Source organism: Melanotaenia boesemani, chromosome 10, assembly GCF_017639745.1.
Source record: "Melanotaenia boesemani isolate fMelBoe1 chromosome 10, fMelBoe1.pri, whole genome shotgun sequence".
NCBI classification, from domain to species: Eukaryota; Metazoa; Chordata; class Actinopteri; order Atheriniformes; family Melanotaeniidae; genus Melanotaenia; species Melanotaenia boesemani.
In genome coordinates, this window is record NC_055691.1 from 19,766,126 (window position 1) to 19,788,923 (window position 22,798).

The 22,798-nt window shown below is 38.9% G+C and overlaps 1 protein-coding gene and 1 long non-coding RNA gene across 2 annotated transcripts; one reads left to right on the forward strand and one right to left on the reverse strand.

The window, feature by feature from the left end:
• Window positions 1–979: 979 nt before the first annotated feature.
• Window positions 980–21,965, reverse strand: pparab (peroxisome proliferator-activated receptor alpha b). Its single transcript, XM_041997151.1, has 6 exons — window positions 21,717–21,965; window positions 18,312–18,472; window positions 16,426–16,564; window positions 8,923–9,122; window positions 4,215–4,668; window positions 980–4,087 (listed from the first exon to the last, which is right to left on the reverse strand). The coding sequence occupies exons 1-6, from the start codon at window positions 21,922–21,924 to the stop codon at window positions 3,843–3,845; spliced, it is 1,407 nt and encodes a 468-aa protein (XP_041853085.1). The 5' UTR covers window positions 21,925–21,965; the 3' UTR covers window positions 980–3,842.
• Window positions 7,476–7,632, forward strand: LOC121647595. The gene is made up of 2 exons (XR_006011867.1): window positions 7,476–7,554; window positions 7,589–7,632. It is a non-coding gene; the product is annotated as an uncharacterized LOC121647595 (long non-coding RNA).
• Window positions 21,966–22,798: the final 833 nt, after the last annotated feature.

Consider the following 22,798-nt stretch of genomic DNA (forward strand, 5'->3'; position numbering starts at 1 on the left):
TAAATGGGTGTGCAAAGCCTCGGATGCATGTACGACTGCATTTCACTGCCATCTTGCATGTGACAAACAACTTGAAATTATCTCAGTTAAGGGGCAGCGTGGTACTCCAGAATACAAAGGTATTCCATACCTGCAGGAAAATCAGTATATTCTGATGAAGATCATATGGTACTTTTCTTTGTTGTGAACTCATGTTTGCATACATTGCTTTTGCATTTACTGTTAAAAAAAAAACACACATTTACAGGTTTTTAAATTTTCCTTCTTCTGCTTCTTGAAATATTCTACTTTCATCAGATGTAGACCCAAGAGCTGACTAACATTCTATAAGTCTTGTGAAATTGAACAGAATTATTTTCAGTATTTGCAAATTACATTGACTTCATGTTACATCTTAACAAAACCCAGATGTTGTGTTGGCAAAAGGTGAATTAAAAGATATTCAAGAATAAAAACTAAGTTAATGACACATTAAATAAAATGCAATGGATTTTAAAATAATTTTTATTTTTAAATCCATTCAATGTCAATTTGTCTTATTGTTTAAATGACTAAATATACATTCATCAAACATTTACAGTATTGTTATCAAGCCACAGAACACACTGACAACACACCCAAAGACAGCCTCTGCCTCTGTATGACACTAGAGCCTTAAAATCAAACTCCATGAAGGTGAAGAGAGAAAAAAAAGTAAAACAGTTAGCCCCCCCCCCACCCCCAAGTTAAATTACTAGTCAGTTCTGGGAAATAAAAAAGAAATTAATAGAATTGTAATTGTTGTGCTGTAAGACAAAAACGGTATATCCTGAGCTAGTGCAATAAAGGAAGACTACAATTCCCTGATACAAGTGAAAAAGTCCCTTGTCATTTCTACACAAACAGGCATTTTTAACAGTTAGCCAAATTACAGATTTTCATGACTTCTCTTCTTGGACCTTGTTCTAGTGTTTCAACCATTTTTAGTCTAGCTTTTAAAAGTTGGTCTTTTCTGGGAGCAAATCTTAACTAAAAAATCATCTTTCCCCAAATCTACAGTCATATTTCTGTCTATGGAGACCCCAATGTGTCACAAAAAGGGGACATATATAACTTCAAGAGTTTGACAGTTTACAAATTTTTCCAAGTGTGTGCATAAGTCTTTATTAATTTGTTGTTTTTGTTTTTTTTTTTTATCCCTGGTGCTGCCATTTACACACACTAAGGCACACACTGTTTGTGATTAAACGCCAAACACATAAGAAATCTGCAATGTAAAAAAAAAAAAAAAAAAAAAAAAAAATGAGTAGAGCTCAATGAATTGTCAGCATGGGTCTGACATTCTGTGACATTATATCAGTAAGGAGAGGCAGCTTGAAGTCAGTAATCAGTCAGTCGGTAATCTACTCGTGGCAGAGGAAGCATTGGTGGGTGAGTACAATATAGCAGCAAGTGAGGAGACAAAGTTAGACAGAAACCTGGATTATAAAATATATTCTACATTTACATTACTGCATTATCTAGACTGTTATTGGCATTTGATATGATGGCAATTTCTGAGTGCACTGAGAGTCTCTGACAGCCAACAGAGATATGTCAGAAAAAAAAGATTTGTCTGTTGCATGTTACTCCATTTGTACTCAAATATGCAACCTGAGAAAACTGTATCAAAAAGAGATCGGTCTTGTGTGATCAGTGCAGCTACATCTATCATATATTCAAAGATCACGCAGTCAAGTTTTAATTAACCACCCAAAGTTGTGAGCTAGAAAAAAGCTCTGCACAGCCTCCTTCAATTATCAGCTCAGATCACATAACTTAATTCAACAAGTAAATGACATGGCTGAAAAGAACTAAACACATATTACAGTTTTTATGGTTCTCTTTCCAAAGACAGCAATCAACTAAAGGAATGTCCCGCCTTGGTTCAGATACAAGGATATTTAGATTATCAGTTGCCCTGTTACATCTTAAATCTATTTACACTGCACACTTAAATTGTCCGTTTGTAAAGAAAACGCATCAAATTTAGCCATACATATATGCTTTAGTATAAAAATATGATCTAATTCAATTAAAGCAAAAAGAACATACAGTACAAGACTAAATTTACTGTAAAATTTGAACGCGTTCATCATACTGAAGAATACAAAAGTTGATCAGCATTAGCGGCTTTTGTACATCAAGAGTTAAAAGTTAGGGAAAGAAGTCGATGTGATCATTTCAGCTATGAAGAAAACACGGTAAAAACAGGGCTGCATTAAGTGATAGGAGATGGAGAAATTCTAACTCTGCAGTATGTCACCATACATCTTTATGGTTTGCTTTATCTGATGGATAATTTGATTAATCATGGAAAATGAAAACAATGCCAGTTTTATTTATTTTATATCATATATCTATATATATATATATATATATATAATTATTAATCAATAGTAATATCACAATTCCAACAATCTCTATTAACATTCCTTTACTGTAGGTCTTTCATGTAGCTTGTTCCTCTTATATAAAGGCCAGTGTGACGGCAGATTGCAAGAATGGCCTTTTTTTAAACACAATCTAAAAATCTCTAAAAGATGCCACATAGAGGTATATGCATGCTCTTCATTCATTGTCAAACAGACTGATTGAGAAAAGTCAACAGAATAATCTTGTGCAGAATTAAATCAAAGTCAGTAGAGACTAGCAGAGAAATTCTCTCTTTACACCCAAACTGAAACATTTTTGAGGGCAAAGAAACAACAATTATCAATAAGTAAATATAAACATGTTTAAACTGTTTTTTTTTTTCATTAATTCATTTGTCATCATCTAAAAAAATGTGCAGATAAAACCCCTGAAGAACAATGACAACCAGCACTGACATGAACTACTTGAGTTACCTTCTAGCTTGAAGTGTGGCTGTGTTAAGATTTCAGTTTGAATTAGCCCTTAAAATCTGAGGACACAACACAGGATGGAGTGTCAAACATTTGTGCATGTTATTAGTGAAAAAAGGCATTTCACAGACACCAAGTATTAACATACCACAGGTGTGTTTGTGCTCCTGATGCGTCATGTGGTACAAAGTGAGACTGTGCCTGTGGTTATTATTGCCTTTTAAAATAACTTCTGCACTTTTCTACCCTAGCGTAAACTGGCTGCCTGTAAAGTTTGTGATCTTGAGGAGAGAATTTGAAAGACAACGATTGTTTCCAGGAACAATACAAAGAATGGCTTAATTGACATAAAAGAAAAATGTTCAGGAGCCTGTTGACACAAGATAAGTGACTGCTTGTATAAAGAAGAACACGCTGGAAGGCTGATTTTCCTGTTTTTGCAGTCAATTCAGCAGAGGCTGCCTCAGTTCTGCTGTTGTGGCCACTGAATTTATTTGGATGTTATTAAATCTAACAATATATGGCTCTTTGCTCTTTAATATTAATATAAAAATCTATATTCATACATACGACTGGAGTGGCAATAATCAAGTTCGCCTTCTTTTCCTCATTTTAGGGTGGCTCATTGAGGGTGAGGTTAACTGAGGAGATCGCCTCAAATTAGCATTCAGAGTTTGGTCAGAGGTTGCATACACTGGTGTCTATGGAGCAGCTCAAACAGCTGGACAGATGATTTTTTTTCTTGCCTCAGAAGTGCCACACATTGGAGTGCTGAGCACTGTGTCAAACCCCGAGAACCACCAGCTTAAACTAGTCCTCACAAGCTGACCAGAAGCCAAAGCTAACTCTTGCTGCATTGGAGATGGGACAGGTTAAGTGGTTCAGTCCTTGCTTATGGAGGACTTCTCCTCTTTTCATGTCCCTGACAAAAAAAGGAGAGTTTCTTGTGCTCCTCCCTTGGTTATACCCCCATAATCCTCAGTACATGTCTCTGTAGATCTCCTGTAGGAGTGGGTGCAGTGAGGTGTCCTCTGTCTTTTTGATCTCCTGCACCAGCTGTGCATGCTCAGTGACCAGCTGCCGGAGGTCAGCGAGTTTCTGCAGCAGCTTGGGGAAGAGGAAAGTGTCATCAGGGTGATTGGACAGCAGATGGAGCCGTAGAACTTGCACAATGCTCTCCTGCATCGCCTCAATGTGTGTCACATTCACCAGGCCCGGCCGGTCTAGGAGCGAAAGGAAATAAGATAAACAGATTGGTTGTGACATTAATCTCTTAATAAGTCTAAAGATATTGCAGATTTTTTGGTTGCATGACTGCAGTTGTCAAAGGGTTTTTTCCTGCATCCTCACCCCCACAGCAGATGATGGCAGCAACAAACAGAGCCAGGTCGCTGTCGTCCAGCTCCAGTGCATTGAACTTCATGGCAAACTGGAACTTGGGCTCCATCATGTCACTGAACGGTCGGCGCAGGCTCTTGAGGAATTCGCGGGTGATGAAGCCAGAGCCGTACGCCACAAGAAGACCGTCTTTGTTCATACTTGAGGCGAGCATGGCGAAGAGGGCTTCGTGCACTCCGTATTTCAAAAGAGTCACCTGATCGTTGAGGTCCAGACTTGAGAACTCTGGGACGGACTTTGCAAACTCTGTGAGCTCTGTGACGGTTTCCACAGAAGTGCACTGGCAGCAATGGAAGATCCGAACTTCTGCCTCCCTGTCCTTCAGTGCTCCAGCGGAGCCCACCATCTTGGCCACCAGCGTCTGCTCTGCCAGCTGTAGCGTCTCCATATCATGGATGACAAAAGGCTGCAGGTAGTACAGGAAGACAAATGCTTATGAGCCAACAGTCTGCTGGAGAATTGTGTTTTCCAGCTGAAATGCTAAAAAGCTGGCACAGTGTTTATTGAGTTTGGACTAACTTCACTACACTACTCACATGGAATATGTGGAATCAGCACATCTGTGCATAAATAACAGGCTGTTTATACATGATCTTCACCAGGATGAAAGCCTAAAAGCCAGAACCCTTATTGACACAATCACTCAATTACTGTTCTTGACTCTGCTGCTGCTTAATAATAGATGTCAGTCAAAACACTGAGAGAGGTCATTTGGGCAAAAAATTGCTCTACAAATGAAAACATAGAAAAGGTCCAAGAAAAATTCTGTAAAAAATTAAGAAGCGAACAGTGAAACTATGCAAACACTTGTCCATGTAATAATAATAAAATAAAATACAAACAAAAAACATGTACCCTCAGTGACCTAATGATGGCACTGGAGGTAGCTGAAGGTGTTTTCATTGGATGAGCAGCTACACCTGCTGCTGTTAATCATAAGCGCTCTGGGTGATGAACGCTGCTCTAAAAGTAGGCCAGGGTAACATGGGAAGTATGAGGGACATGACGCAGAGCTGTTTAATTTTGTGCTTCTGCATCAACACAAAACTTCCATCTTCTGATAACTACTATTTCAATAACTAATTCTTTATGCTTTAAAAGTCCTGAAGTCAAACAGTGTCTGGCTAAACAATTAGGCTACATCCACTTTATCCTCTGATACAAATGATACACTCATCTTGCAAACTCATTGTTTTTCTCAACAGAGTTAATAACAAGTTTCTGAATGCTTCAGCAGGCTAACTATTTGGTCCATAATTCCACTTTCAGTGCACCTGGAAACAATGTTAAGCCACAGCTGCTGAAACAGGTTTTTTGTGCACATCCAGGGTCTATAGGAAGCCTCTTTTAAGACATAAAATGCTTTGTTTTTTATTCTTTTTGAGCTCTCTAATATTTGTTCACCTTGCTAGCAGGTAAGCATCTAGCAGTTAGCATAAAAACAAAGTGCCGCTCAACGCATGAGAGGAAAAGTCAGGAGATCGGCAAACCAAACAGGACTTCATCTAAGGGGGGAAACTTTATTATGTTTTTGGTAAAACTCCATCTGGATTTCTTGAGAGGGCAGAGTTGTTGATTGTTTCAGGTGGCTAAAAGCATATTGTTTTTCAGGGCATGATGAGGGACTGGGTTGCTTCTTCAGAGTTACTGCTGCATTTTTAGACACTGACTTTACAGAATTAAACAGTGTTTCCAGTTTTATTCAATTCATTACTGGTTTTGAACCTGTTCAAGCTCATTTTTCATCTTATATCGCCAATGAGGCGTGAAGAGGAATTCCCTGTACGTTCCTTTGGCAATAGCTTATGTAATTTGTGTAGGCTTGTGTTTGGGTCCTTGTGGCTTCCTCTACTGAGAAATATTTCCTGTTAAACGTCCTAATGACTGTAATTAAGCTCATTAATCTTGTTAACATTTGCTTTTCTCTTTCCCTTTCCACTCAGAATTAGATTATTAAAAATGTGCCACATCTTCCACACCATGTAATTGAAAGATATGTGGATTTTTTTTCCTTTTTGCATTTTCTTTTAATTAAGTTCCTTTTAACAACAAATTGCCCCAAAAATTATTATTAACATCGAAAGCTCAACTTTCAGCTATCTTCAGCAAAGTTTAAGGTTTGCTGCTCGGTGTTAAAGTTATAGAGACATAAAACAGGGATTTTATTTTTATGTTTTTTTGTTGTTGCTGTTTTTTTTGCCTTTGAGCCAGACATGGAGTTAGTACAGAAAGGAAATGACTTCCAAGTGAAAAGGGAAGCTGTTATGGCAATTTGATCCACGCCAGATACCAACACTATTCCCACTTCTGAACAGAAAACACCATAGGGGGTGTCTCATATAGCAATCTCACATCCTCAGATCCCTATGCTTGTATCAATCTGCATGAAAACTATATACTCTCTGAGCCATTAAGGCAATAAGCAACAATGCTGCTGCAATTCAGAAAAAAGCAAATGCTGCAGAAAACTGTTGATACATGCTTGATAATGTTTGTCTGTCTAGCTACACAAATCATCCTAAATCTTTAACTACATTTTAATTAACTGAGTATTTTCTGATATGAAATTTAATTAACATTCTATTCCAAAATCAGCAGACTTGCTGGCAAAAAGGGAAAAAAAAACATAAAAATGTCCTATTCTTCACCCCCCAACTTAATACGAATGATTTTTTTTCAGCTGGGGGTCAAGAGTTAATTTAACATTGATTCCTTGTCCAAAAGAGCCGTATTGAGATATTAATGCATTAAATGAAAAAGTGCCAACAGTTCATCAATGTCAATTTATCTGATTTTCAATATAATGGTTAAAATATTGTTCTTTTTCACCGATTATTGACCAAACAATGTTTATTTTACATCAGTTTCAATTATAACATCTTTGCACAGATTCGCTGCTGCTGCCAGATGACTTTTAAAAGTTACTTCAGCCTGATTTTGTCGCCTGAGAGTCAGAAAAAAGATGGTACCTTTTTTGTTCATCTCAAATGCTGAAGTATGCGTTCACCCTATGTTACCATGGTGATCTGGCCAACTTAAGAGAGAGCCACCTTTAAGACACTGAAAACACTGATTTTATTCTCAACTAAGGCATGGATCGCACTTTGTAGTTAACTTCTGTGGGCGGCATTATGTTTGGTTCAAGGTGAACAAGTCAAGGCGAATGAAGGGAGAATATTAAGAAGTTTTCTTAGCTACACTGGATTTCTATGTGAGAGGATATTTCAAATATCAACTCCAAGATAGTTGTTTTTTTTCTGGGTGAATCCACAAGTTACAGGTATGTCTGCTGGTTATGTCTTGAAAGTGCAGTCCCTTCTCTTCAGCCTCTTCCAAATGGCAGCAGTGATTTTCTACAATGCTGATAAAAGACAACTATTAAATTGTTTTGTCAAAACCTGCTACAAGTACTCCACCACTCCTTTGTTTGTCTGGTTTTTAAATAGATGAATAATAAAGGCAGTAATCTTGATGATAATCATTTTCAGCCCAGCACTAACTGTAGTTAAATCTCCTGCCCTGACAGGGAACTACTTACTGTACAAGTGTGAATCACACCACAGCAAAACCAGTCAAGTCAGAAAATAAAATTTTAATTTGGCCGTGCACATGTATGAACAAATTCTAGGATAATTATTTGTTTTTTCCAGGGTTTGGTTTGGATGAGTCAAACTTGATGGACATTTTCTGGCTCAATTACTTATATTCATTTAATCCAGGTCTGCTTATACAGAAGCTACTTCTTCTAAATAAGAGATCACACAATTCATCCTAACAGTATCTTTGGTAGTGCAAACATATTTTAAAAGCTTATTGGATAAAATTTTAATTCTAATAATTAGATTTATGGACTAATGAAAAAACACTTTACATTTGCAGACAAAACACTGGCACAAAGCACAATAAGGATTAACAGAAAGACCACAGTTACAAAGAATTGCTGTGAAACTATCAACAAACTCCTGATGTATGGGTGGATCAAACAGCATGTACATTTCCAGCGGAGAGATCGCCAGCTGTTGTACTTGCTCACCAGAGGCTTTGATCTCCAGAGGCAGTGGGTAAGATCGGTGTTTGAACTTGCACTTGGACTGACCTGTTCCCCCTGACCCGTTTCACACCCACACACACATCCATCCACAGATGTCAAACCACCCCTGGGCTGCGCTCCCTGACCCTCCCCTTCTCAATCCCATTTTCCCCAATGAAAGTAAAAGAAAATGGGAATATTTTTGGGAAGACTGGTTGGGTGATGAAAACAAAAAGCATGAAGGGAAAAACTTTGTGAAGCAAGAACTGATGGATTCATACACAAGATCTTTGTATGTTTTTTTTTGCTAAAAACAGACATTTCGTTGTCCAGCTTGGGGCTTAGCTGTACTCCTGATTGAGCAAGTCATTTTTGTCATTTACTGACAGCATGAAATCTCTGACTAGACGCCAGGCCACATTTGTTGAGACATCAGTCTGATTGCAAATTTCCAGGGTGCTCAGAATGAGATTAAAGATCGCTCCAGTGGGGAAGAAATAAATTCAAAGTTGCAAGACATCATTAAATGGATCCTGTGAGGAAATCCTGGCAATAACCAGAAACATAATCACGCAATCCACAAACGCAACACTCTCTCACTCACCAACCCACCACTCTTAGTCAACGTACAGGGGTGCTGGTCTTGCCCGTGAGAATGGTTCGAGCCTTGGACTTGTTCATGTTGAAGTTCTTGAGGTAGGCCTCATAAATCTGCCTGGCCAAGGTCTTTTGGTCAGCCAGCTGGGGGTCTTCCACCTCCCTGTCTCCTATCACCATCTCCGCCTTCAGTTTTAGCTTCTCTGACTGGGGCATCCTGCCAAACCGGATAGCTGTGGAGAAGAGACAGAGAGGCCGACTTTGTGTCAGTGATGTAAAGTTACAGATGTGATTGTCACAGAATAAGCAGTGAATGAAAAGTAACTAATAGGATGTTTTCGTTCCAAACAACAGCTGGACATTATCAACATGGAATGGTCTGAGTATTTCAGAAACTTATCATTTACTGGGTTTTTCACTCACTAACATCTCTGATGTTTAGAGAAAATAATCCGATAAAAAAGTATCCAGTGAACGGCAGTTTTCTGGCCCCAAGTACCTTGTTGATGTCAGGGGCAAGAGGACAATGGGCAGACTGGTTGGAGATGATAGAAAGGCAACAGTAACTCAAATAACCACTGGTTCTAGCTATGGTATGCAGAACAACACCTCTGAATGCACAACACATCCGACCTTGAAGCATTTGGGCTACACCAGCAGAAGACCACACCAGCTGCCACTTCTATCAGCTAAGAACAGGAAACTGAGGCCACAATTCACATACACTCACCAAAAGTGGACAATAGAAGACTGGAAAACCTTTCCCTTAATCTGAAGAGTCTTCATTTCAGCTGAAACAATGGTTGTTGCAGTTCTAATTTTTATTTAAAAGTCAAAAGCAATGACCCCAGTTCTATTTGGTTTTACAATATCTCTAAGTAGATCTGCTAAATGAGCGCTATGTTTTTATGATGCAGAATTTAACATGACAATAAATGCATCTAAAATGGGAAACCTCAAGACACAAACAGACTTTCCTGTTTTGTTTCACAAGAACAGGAAATACTGAATTGAAAAAACCACAGGTCATCACATATTCATGCAACGTGCTTTAGTATGCAGAGGCTGCTTTTTCATAAGGAGATGCTGGTATTTCTCAGACAAGCTCATCCTATTTGACTCATAATGATGATTAGAGGTGACCCGTCTTTAACCCCAAGCTCACTAGTTTAACCCATTAAGACCTAATGCAACACATGAGTGTACCTATGCCCATGCTAAGAGGGAGACTAAGATCTTAATGGACTTAAAGGGCACAAGCTGGTGCGCACACACAAAAACACACCCTCAGCCTTGCTGAACACACAACACACTGCTGCACCCTGTCTTTATGATGCTATAACAAAGCATAAAAGATGATTTTATTTCCTCTGTTCTATCACCAACTCATGAGCCAGGACCAAGAGGGGATGTGGCACCTTGTTAGTCAACAGCATGACAGCTCATTAGATTACTGTTCACGAAGTAGATGAAGATCTTATGAAGATGCTTGGGCAGGAGCCAAGTCTAATTAAGATGTGTGTAAGTGATTGATGTTAAGCTCAGCATAAGTCCACTGCCTAAGAACTGGTATGAGGAGATAAGTAGGTAAGAGAGTGGGTAAGAGACCTAAAAGTGGGTGGGAGACAGTCTGTTGAATCATCTGTTCAGTGGCTGGGTGGTGATGTATTATGAAGCTGCTGGAAAGAATTAATAGGCAGACACCTCTCTACTGTGGATTTTTTAAGAAAATGTTTTTATTGTTTTTTTCCCCCCAAAGTCTGATTAAAAATGCTAGTAAACTTTACATTTTCACTATTATGTAATATTTTGTTCATTATTTCATAATTTAAGAAATCAGAGCATCTATTTGTGTATAATGTGCCAAGATATGAATGTAAATCTATAGTATTTCCTCTTGCATTATAAATGGTAAATGGTCTGTACTTATATGGCGTTTTTACCCAAAACGCTTTACATATACGTCACAATCATCCATTCATGCACACATTCACATACTGATGGAGGAAGCTGCCATGCAAGGCGCTCAACCATGACCCATCAGGAGAAATTAGGGTTTCAGTGACTTGCTCAGGGGCACCTCGACATGAGCTCTCTGGGTCGGGATCGAACCGCCAACCCTTGGGCTACAGGATGACCACTTTACCCACTGATCCTTAACATGCATCTGATCATTTTAATAGATTACCAAAACCCTTAAAAATAACAGTCCTCACCTTCCTGATTGTGTTTAAAAACAATTAACTTGGTTTAAAAAAGTAAAAACAGCAGAACCATTTTGTTAAGTAACGTCCAGTATGAATACATTTACCTGGGGAATTAATTACTGATCAAGACATCCCTTTCCCAAAATGAGCTATGCTGTGGTCTTGCTACATGTCAGAGCTCAGAATATTAAAAGCCTTTCCTCCTTCTCTATGGTTGGAAATACAAAGGCTGAATCTCATTTCTACCTCTTTGTGTTCCCCCTCCATTTCGCACGCTCACCTTAGGCTAGGTAACGTAAAGATTATTGGACATGTCACCCATAGACAACGCAATCCGCAAAATCTCCTTTCCAATGGCATACACATCAGACATCCTCTGTTACCTTCGGTCTCTGAAACTTTCAGTTTTGCAGTGAACAAAACAGAATTTCAGTTCATTGTTAAATCTCTAAGACATTCAGGTCCTAGCCCTGACTGAGACCTGGATCCGTCCAGAAAACACAGCTATGCCAGCTTCCCTTTCTGTCAATGCAGAATTTACCCAAACACCTCACTCTGCTGGACGGGGAGGCAGTACAGGCATTCTTATTTCTAAAAAGTCTAACTTTATCTCTCTCTATCCTATGGCTAATTGCTCATCACTTGAGTATCGTGCAGTAAAGGTCTCTACACCCATCACTACATACTACATACTGGTCATATACCGCCCTCCGGGAAGAAGTATAGATGAGTTTGTCTCTGAAATGGAAATGATTTTCTCTGACATTCCTGATAGTAATAATAATAATAATAATAATAATGATAATAATAATGATAAATTTTATTTGTATAGCACTTTTTATTGCAGATAATCTCAAAGTGCTTACAAAAAAAAAACTATTTAGCAGAAAGCATTTTTAAAAAGGAAGGTTTTCAAGTTTTGCTTAAAAACTTCTAAAGACTGTGGACTTCTCAGGTGGTCTGGTAGGGTGTTCCACAGTCTTGGGGCAGCAGCTGAAAAGGCCCAATCACCCATGCTACGAAGCTTGGTTCTGGGAACTTGGAGGGTGTTTGTGGTTGCAGAACGGAGGGTTCGTGAGGAGGTGTGAGGGGTGAGGAGTTCCTGTAGGTTAGGAGGGGCATGTCCATGAATGCACTGGTAGGTGAGGAGGGATACCTTGTATTCTATTGGGATGGGGAGCCAGTGAAGAGTTTTCAGGATGGGGGTGATATGATCTTGCTTGCGCATCCTCATCAGGATCCTGGCAGCCCTGTTCTGGATGTATTGCAGTCTCTGAATGCTCTTGTTAGGGATCCCGGTGAGGAGTGCATTACAATAATCTAGCCTGGAGGGGACAAAGGCATGGACGAGCTTCTCTGCATCTGCTAGGGTGAGTGTTGGACAGAGTTTGGCGATGTTCTTCAGGTGGAAGAATGAGGTCTTACAGAGATGTTTGATGTGGGTGTCAAAAGTAAGGTGAGGGTCCATTTTAACACCCAAGTTAGAGGCAGATGTGGAAAGGGGGATGTTTTGACCAGAGAAGGTGATGCTGGTGATGGTGGAGGAGTGGAGCTGGTGTGCAGAGCCAAAAAGAATGGCTTCTGTTTTCGAACTGTTCAGCTGGAGGAAATTTAACTTTATCCATGCCTCTATCTCCTCCAGGCAGGTGGTCAGAGTGGATGTTGGCAGGGGAGCAGAGGAGGTGGGGGTTGTTTTGAGGTAGAGCTGTATGTCATCAGCATAACAGTAGAAGGACATCCCATGTCTACTGATGATATTGCCGAGGGGGAGCATGTAAATGGTGAAAAGGGTGGGGCCCAGCACAGAGCCCTGAGGGACACCACATGTGACATTATGAGTATGAGATTTTGAATTTCCCAGGGCGACATGCTCAGTTCTGTTTGTGAGGTATGATATGAACCAGTTCAGGATATTTTCTGAGAGACCAATAGTGTGTTGCAGATGATGGAGGAGGATGTTGTGGTCAACTCTATCAAATGCACCTGTTAGGTCCAGGAGGATGAGTAGGGATGGGGAGCCATTAATTGCTGCCATCAAGAGGTCATTGGTGACCCTGACCAGTGTTGTTTTGTGCTGTGGCCAGGGCGGAAGCCAGACTGAAACTTTTCAAACAGGTTATTGTGTTTGAGGTGAGCGAGAAGCTGTGTTGCAACCATTTTTTCCAGAACTTTTGAGAGAAATGGAAGATTAGAGATGGGCCTGTAGCTGGAGAGAACTTCTGGATCCAGGGTGGTTTTTTTTCAGTAGAGGTCTGATGACTGCCTTTTTTACGCTGCAGAGCAGCTTGACTGATTGTGGAAGCTGAACTTCTGACCAGATCCTCTATGAATGTAGAGAGGGCGGCGAAGAAGACCCATTTCTTTAATAATGGAGATGTTAATTCCAGAAGTGGTTAAGTGATTCATTCGGTGAAGTTGTGAGCAGGAATAGCTGAACGCCATGCTAACCAGAGAGGGATGCTAGCCCGGCAGCATTGGCGCCTACCAGAAATGGTGGTGTGGATGACACGTCATCTGTCAGGATGATATGTTGGTCGGATCCAAGGAGCCCTTTCTCCAGTGGGGCAAAGTTGATAGCTTAAAGTCGTCTAGCAGGTAGGTGACTAGCTACCGAGCATCATCACCAGTGCAGTCTGGCCAGGAACCGAAGTCATAAAAGACTAGAGCACAAGGCTCTTAAAAGTAACACAAGTGCAAATATCTAAAAAAAGCACAAAAATAAGAACAAAAAGTAAAAATAAAAATAATAAGAGCGCAAATAGCTGTCAGCTATAAATGTGCATAAAAACTTGGGCAGAGAAGCGGCGAACAAGCAACGCCAGCGTCCTCTCTCCTCCACTATGCCACTAAAAGCATGATGATGATGGCACACCGCTAATTGTCATGGGAGACATGAACATTCACATTGCCAAAACACAAATGACTTTTCTGGCTCTTATCTATTCTTTCAATCTCAAACTGGTACAGACTCCTTCAACACACAAAGCTGGCAGTACTCTTGACTTGGCACTGACCAAAAACTGCTCCACACCTGACCTGTCAGTCACCCACTGCACTTCTCAAACGACTTCCTGGTTAAATTCTCTGTCTTCCTTCCTCGTGTCACTCAAGCGGCTCCAAAAATGGTGTCTTACCACAGAAACTTTAGATCCCTTAAACCTACACAGCAGTTGTTTAAGGTGCATTTCCGCACATAGCTTAACTCTTCTACTCATCGGAACGAGTTAGAAAGATTTTTTCAGCTCTTTGGCACAACTCAGCAAAAAAAAAAAAACAAAAAAACAAAAAAAGAAAACCAAACAACCTCTAGCACTATGCAACAGGCCCTGTGTTCAGTTGGACTCACAGCAGTCTGAGAACTTAATTATGATGTCCCCTCCTGTTTGAGGTTCAGTGTTTTTTCAAGACAACCACTCAACCCACTGAGCCACGCCGCGTTATTCTTACTCTCAGATGTAAGTCGCTTTGGAGAAAACTGTCTGCTGAATGACTGTAGACTAGAGCCCAGGCAATTGAAACAATAAGAAAACGAAATATTTGTTTGTTATCAACAGTTTGTTGCCATTGTTGTTTGCCTCTCACCTATTAAATGCTGGGTTAGGCTCCAGATTCCCCGCGACCCTTAATGGCTAAGCGGTACAGATAACGGATAGATAAAAAAAATGCCCTGGGATCAATAAATCAATAAAACAAAAAGGAACATTCAGTCCACAAGTTCATCATCACCAGTGTGGAATATCTGAAAAAATCTATATGTCAACACATTGAACGCTTTGATCCTTCTCTAAGACGCAGCAACAAACAAGTATTAACCATCACCTGCACAGCCACACAAACACAAATCTTATCTCCAGATTCTGCTTACCAGCATTTTTAAATCAAAATCTGAATTTGGCCCACAGTTAGCTCTCCTCATGCTTTTACACTGTTTTTTCACAACATTGTGAGAATAAGGTCACTGATGTGTCTTTAAAAAAGCAAAGATGTCAGTCTATCCCTTCACCAATGAAAATGCCGTCTTTCTGTTTAGCTTTCTATCTGTTAAGAAGATGGTGTAAAAAAGGACCAGGATGCCGGAAGATGCCTTTGCAGTGTATGCCCTCTCTGAGTGTACTTCAAGTTTCTGTCTTGTAACATGAAATAGTAACATTAACTTTTTGTTTAAAATCTGTTCCCTTCTAAAAACTACTTTGCTAGAAATTTCACAGCTTTGGTTTAGATTTAAAGAAAAATTGAGGAATTGAGATTGTTACCCTAAACCAGGGGTTAAGCCACCTGTGGCTCCAGAGCCACAGGTGGCTTTCTGGACCTTCCACAGCGGCTCTTAATACATGGGTAAAAATGCTACAGAACTAGCTAATCTGAAAATATATAGATACAATAACAAACTTTTTTTCATAGAATAATTGCATTGAATTTTCACAACATAATGACACCTAAAGTACCAGTTATATTTTTTTTATCTATTTTTCCTGTCATTACTTTGGAAACAGTTGGCTTTTTTTTTTTTTTTTTTTTGCATTTTTACAATTTTCTACAAAAATCTACATCCCCTTAGAAAAAAATCTGTCTATCCTCTTTTTGCTAAAGTTTTATCTTTTTCTTTATTTAAAACCTTAAAATAAAAATAAAAATGTGGTTCTTCACTAATTAAGGTGTCTTTTCAAAAGGTCTCATAAGTTTTATTTAGCTGGGCTGAGGGAAAAATGGCTCTTTGGACTGTAAAGGTCTCAGACTAAACGCAGAGCCAAACAAACACTATGGAAAGAAAGATTCAGCAGCTTCAGGTGTTGGTAAAGTTTTGCAGGTGATTAATACGCATTATTCAAAGCAATTAAGGCATTCTGAGTTAATTTTTTATATTCTTTACAGTGTGCTTTCTCGATAATCAGAGCTGCGTGTGGAGCAAATCTATTAGTGAGTGCCAAGCTGGAAAGAACATAATCAGATTGGCAGGGCCATCGAGAAAGACGAGTCTGTAACAGCATGAATAGCAGATTTAACTCAATTAATCAGTCCAAATCTTGAAATCATAAATCTTTGGAGAGACCATAGAGTTGTATTGTAGTTTGAATTAGTCATGAGTGGGTAACTTGCCACAACATGCAACTTCACACCCAATTGTGAGGTTAAGACTGCTTACTGGTACTTCTTATGTGTACATGCCTTTTCAAGCTTTAATGGCAACAGCATGAGAATACCACCATCTTTTCTTTGTTTAAAAAAAAAAACAAAAAAACAATACCATCCTGTTAAGTTGTGTTTGTTCACAAGCAACAAACACTGCCGACATACGGCTGCAGAAACAGGCACCCTCAGAAGAACTTACCATTGTGGGACATGCCCACTGCCAGGCACTTCTGGAAGCGGCAGTATTGGCACTTGTTACGGTTCTTTTTTTGAATTTTGCAGCGACGCTCACACTTGTCATACTCGAGCTTCAGACGGATAGTTCGCCGAAAGAAACCCTAGAGGAATGAGCGAAGAGAAAATGATTACATTCATCTGAATGAGAAACTATAAAAACTGTAGACATTACTCTGGGAAAAAGTGAAACATTCCCTAAAAATGTCAATATAACCGGGAAAAAGACAGCAAATGGCATTTTAACATTTTCACTTTTGTTAAAGTAACCATTAGAGGATGAGTTACAATATCAGACACAGTGTTCCAGTAGCAGCTTGTCCCGGCCTAAACCTTGACAAAAAAAAGAAACTTTTAGCTTTCTGAAGAGCAAATGTTTGTGTTGGCTGGAGGATGGAAAGTGGCTTTACTTCCTCTAATTAGATTATGAAAAAGTCTAAAATGCTTGTTTGTTTATTTGTTATCAATGAATACTGAAGAAGTTATGAATGGATCTACATTAAACTTTGAAATACCTAACATTAATGGACAGTTTTATCCAAAAGTGTTACATGCCCTCTTCTCGATAAAACAGACATGTGGCATGCTTTTAGTTGACTTTCACCCACCAAACCCACCAAACCCACCAAATATAAATAAATATATATATATATATATATATATATATATATATATATATGTGTGTGTGTGTGTGTGTGTGTGTGTGTGTAGACATACATACATACATACACACATATACTGTACTTAATTTTTATTTAAAATTTTTTAATTGCCACTATATTGAACAGACTGAATTGATAAAAATATGTCTTTTTTTCAAACTAGTTATTCCAAAGAGAAATTGATCCTGTTTGATGGAAGTCTGCTGGAGCCAGAGTATAGCATCCAAAAGTGGCCTTGCACTTTAAGACACGTCCTTGTTGGTTTTACATCTCAGCTTCAGTGGCTATGTTTACGTAAAGCGCATGACCAGGTGGGTAGGGCACCGTCAGGATACACGTAGAAAAAAAATCCATTCTGTCTCTTATGATAACATTACCATCAATCAAAGTCAGGCAAAATATTATTGAAATCCTGATTCTTGCTGTTTCTTTAGGCTTTGAATAGATAACTCTGATTAGGTATAATCACATAATCACAGTGATGCAATTACTATTACTAATTATTACTCATTACTTAAATATGTTAAGTAATTCAGACTGAATTTATTTTTTCTGACATTTAAACGCCCCATCATAGCTGAAACATTTAATAGAGCTCAGTAATTCATAATGTGGTAGTGTAAAAATGCCTCTTTCGTCCTGTAACTGATAAAAAAAGAAAAATAAACATCTAAAAGATTACAGAACGCAGACAAAAGGAACAAAGGCTCACCAGGACGTGCAGACACCTGAAGTGTTGCTATCTTTGTCTTTTGATATATCTTAAGAACAGCTTAGGGTTGTTCTTCAACGTGACTAGTAAATAATTAACCTAAAGGTTATTGAACGACTATGTGCGAACGCCTAGCCTGGTGTTTTAAAATTTCTCCTAACAAAAGTCACATGACACGTAGCGTCCAGACTAAGTATGGCGGATTCTGCTTTATTCAGTTTCATACGTCCAATCAATCTTGTATCACTGTGCTGCTTCAGGCTGATGGACACTGATACAAGTAGAGCTGAGAGAAGCAAAGGTAACTGTAAATCATTTACAGTGTGGCTGAGAAGGTGTAAAAGATCTGTTCAGGCAGGGCTGGGTGGCTCGGTGTGTCTACACTTAGTCCAGTACTGATCAACATCTTCCATTTATAAAAAAAAAAAAAAAAAACTTTGTTACCCCTATAATTCATAGAATTGGTCTTCATCTCACCTTGCAGCCCTCACAGGCATGAACTCCATAGTGGTATCCTGAGGCGCGGTCAGCACACACTCGGCACTCCAGACTGAGTGAGGAGGAGGAGGAGAACTCCTCTTGGCTTGTTGCCACCCCATACACAACTGATGATGGGCTGGATGCTGGCGTCAGGGCGTCTGAAAAGAACAAGCATGAGGGTCATTGTGTGTCATTGTGTCATTGAGCTATTATAGGCCAGTTACATAAGCCTGATGTAGGATTATTTCTTTTCAACAATAAATTTAAATGAACACCTTTGTGTGTTAAAGATGTTCAGATCTCCAGCAAACATTTCTTTGATATCTTAAGCAAGAAAACTGAATTTTTTTCAATAATTTTCAATAATTGGTTTTCTTAGTGACATTGTGGATCCTTTTCTCTCCTTGTTTCTAGAACATAGCAGAATTGTTTGGATGTTCATTTGTTAACGTCTAATGATGCATGTTTTTGTTTTGAAGCAGGAAAAAAAATTACTCAGAAGACTCTTCCCTGATCATACTTTTTGCAGATGTCTCTGCAAAAACAATCTTTTTCCACCATTCCTATGTCTGCAAAATTAACTATTGCCTTTGGAGTTTTGCTGTTTGGGCTGAATGCAGGTGGCGGAAAACAAAGTTGCAGGTTAACTATGAGATATATAAAGATAGGCTAGATTTATAATCTAGAGCTGAGAACTGCAAGATGATCTTATCTTTTCTGACATCATTTCTAAAAACAGTAATAATGCTTGTGCCTTGTTTGTTGCTGTTGACAGGGTAACTAATCCTCCTGTACCATTCCTTATCATTATATTAATTTTACTTTAAAGAAGTAGGTTTGTTGCTTTCATCCTTCATATTTTTGTAATTTTAATTTATTTGAAGATTCTAGTGTGGTAGCTATTCATACCAACAGAAGTTTTTACTCATCTAACACTATTTCTTTTGAAGTACAGCAGCCTATACCTTCCCAGAGTGTTTGCTACATGGGCATTCATAAATGCACTGTTTATTTATTATGTTTACTTTATTATTATGTAACCGCTATGATGACAAAGTTACAAACTTAATTGCTGAGCAACAAAAAAAAAAAAAAGAAAAAAAAAAAGGTACCACCTGGATTAAACAAAGAAAACAGGTAACGGCCTCTCACTGGAAATTTACTGCAATGATTAATCCATTTAAGATGGCAACAAGTTATTTAACTCTAACCAATGGAATGAGCAAGTTCTCACTCCTTAAAAAAACAGAAGACACATCCAGAGTTCAGGGGAAAAGGACAGAGTCATTGGTCTGCATCCAGAAAACAAAACTAAGGAGAAAGCTGAAATGGCCAAAAATTGGGAATGAGTGGTTACCCATCAACTTGGAGGAAAAAAAAAAAATCTTAAATGATCATGATAGAAGTAAAATTATGTGAAAAATTTAGGGGAAAAAAAAATCTAATTTGTCAGGAAGTATTAAGATTCTGAAGAAATCGGAAAGGGTCATCTGGTCTGAAGAGTCCATACTGAGTAATTCAGAGTAAAGAACACATTATGGTGAGAAGATTTTTCAAAGATAAACAACATTATGGGACCGATAAATTTAGGTCAGCTGACTACCTGAAGAAACTTACTGACCAGGAACCTTTCAATAAGAAACAGGCTCAATATTTCCATGGTATGTTAAGGTGGAGAATCTAGCATTAACAATCATGATCTTGCTAAACAACGCCACTTATCAACCTAATGTAAAACAGGCAGACCTCATCTTAGATCAGGGGTAGGAAAGTTACGTCTTCAAGAGCCACAGTCCTGCAGGTTTAAGCTGTTTCCCTGCTCTAACACAACTGATTTAATTCAAAGGGTTCCAACAGCTTATCCAGTTCTCCTCAGAGACGCTTTCATTTCACTGGATGATGCAGGTAAATAATGCACCATGAATTTGACCTGTTTCAGCCAGTATTGTCCACTAACAACCTGCAAACATAAAACTGTTGCTCAGTTTAGCTTGTTGTGAAATTATGAGATGGCTAAAATCTTTCAGTATGTAGTTGTTTTAACTCTTAAATTTCCTGCCCTGGTACAGCTCAGCATATATTTGGTATATTAACTTCTGCATTATTTTCACACAATTTAGTCATCCAATTTTTTTTAAATAAGTAAAGTGCAGCCAATAATAGAAACTTCCATACTATGTTGTCTCCCTCTAACAAAGTTCTTGTGAGATTCAAGAACATTTTGACCTCTTTGTACCAACAAAGGTACTTTGTTCCATCACTGTAACTATTTAGAGATGTTAGCATGCTGCTGCGTTGCCTGTTACAAACGTTACAGCGATAGTAACGGCAGTGATCATCCTCAAGGATGACAGGTCACAGGATTCACCGTGGCTTGCCAGAAGTTTTCTATTTTCATCTGATGAGTGGGACCATGGTTGGTAGAGCTTGTTTGGTAAACAAAAACCAGAGGAAGTGGTGCAAAACAGTGGCACTAAGTCAAGCCGCATGAGTTTAGGTGAGAGACGCCAGGACAGGGATAAGCAGCATTTGGCAGTGAGCTGTGTTCCCTTCCTCGTGCGAATGCACATGTTTCAAATGGGTAAATGCCAAGGAGAGCAGGCCAGTTTGCTTTTGCCCCTCGTTTCTCACTGTCTCTGCTCCACTAAACACCAGCAAATCCTAATCACCCCCTCACCAACTCTTCCATGACATCATCAAATGTTTCAGTCATGCCTTCCACATTCTTCCCCACCTTCTCTCTTTCAACCTTTCCCCCTATCATGCTACTACTTTCCTGTTAAATGCTTATCCTTCTGAGCCAAACGTAGCTTTTTCACTTAATTAATTTTATTGAACATAAATTTTCAAGACGTCCGTGTCTGTTCAGAGTGAAACACAGAAGCAGAGTTGTTGTTTCCGGAGAAGTTGTGAATGGTAGCGGAGGAATGTGTGAATTCTTTATTGGGTATGGAGCAGGGAGAAGGGCTGGGAGAGAGAAGGAGGTAACATTGGAACTACACAAGATGGGAGGCAAATAAAACAGAAAAACAGAAATGAATGGAAAATCTTGACAGCAATATGCAGGAAATGGGCCTGGAAAATTATGTATAAAGAAATTTAAGACAGAAAAAGAGATTAAGAAGTAGGTCATTCAGATAATTAGAGTAAAGAAAGGGCTGTCGAGGTATTGTAGTACAGCCTTTTTGCAGGTTAAGGGAAGCGGTTAAATAAGCCATTGTGTAATGAGGGAGGGGCTAAATAAAGGGACCCCTGCTCTCACAGAAACAACCCTGGCAAGAAGATTACACTGAGCTGCTGTGGACATTTCAGAACTTTGAAATGGGAGTTTGGGACCAAAACCTGACATTGCTTCCTAACTATACAATCACATATTTACAAAGACATTAAAGTAGTTTTTACCTAGGACAGTGGAACCTTCAGAACCGTTACTGGAGGATTGGTATTCTGGGACCTCAAAAGAACTGAGGGCATCCTCATCAATGGACTGGGAGATGTCCTGGAACTCCTCCATGCCCCCCATGAAATCATCATCAGCACACAGGGGGCTGTCTAGCACAGAGTCCTCCAGGGGAGATGGTGGGTGGTAATGGCTCTCCATGTCGACCATTGTGATGGAGGAGCAGGATAGTGGCACTGTCACTCATCAGACTAGAGACCAGAAGCAAGAAGAGGATGCAAAAGAAAAAAAAAAAAAAGTTAAAACAGGTGATGGGGAAAGACAAAAAAAGGATGACAACAGAAAACAAAATTATCTCAATGATCATCTCTGATCACACCTGATCCATATGGATCCATCTTTTTATATGGTTGCTCATTTATTTCACCAAACAAATGTGCATAATGTCATCTAAGTTGCTAGCCTTAGCGCACCATAAACATAGAACGGTGCCGCTTTTGACCAATCGGATGACCTGATGTATCTGCAAAGTCCTCAAGAGACAAGCTAAAACAGAGCATTACAGGCAGCTAGTGACAAGAGGCACAGCGTTGCATGAGAGAAATCATTTCTTCATAGAATTATAAGCATTTTAACATTTCCTAGTAGATACCTCAAAATAAAACAATGAATATTAAACTGTAATATCAGCCCTTAAAAAATAAAATGTTAAGGGCTCTTTAAGTCTAAATTTGCGCGAACATGAAGCTAGAGAAATTAGCATTTTGTGCTAAATATCGTTCCAACGTGCTAGCGCTAATACAGCTAACATTTCGATTTCGTTTTGATATACTGCTTGTAATTCTTATTATCTAAATTATGTTGCTTGCTGAAATTTTTAGGAAGTCAACCAAAAGTTGCTGTTTGGTATTTCTTTTTAGATACTTGGGCATTATCTGTGCAACATTTAAAATCAGGATGTTAAAGAATAGCCAACAGGATACATTCCTACCCAGTATACACATTACCATGGAGATACTCCATGTAAATTTCTCTTGTTGATACCCAATGTGGAAAACAGTTTTGTAATTTGAATTTTGATACA

Excerpts from the sequence above, each read along its gene's own strand:
- pparab (XM_041997151.1), bottom strand. The coding sequence starts at position 21,924 with ATGGTCGACATGGAGAGCCATTACCACCCACCATCTCCCCTGGAGGAC. Across the intron at positions 4,669-8,922 it reads CGGGCAAGACCAGCACCCCT|CCTTTTGTCATCCATGATAT; the intron begins GTACGTTGACTA and ends TACTACCTGCAG. Across the intron at positions 4,088-4,214 it reads TGCCATCATCTGCTGTGGGG|ACCGGCCGGGCCTGGTGAAT; the intron begins GTGAGGATGCAG and ends TTTCGCTCCTAG.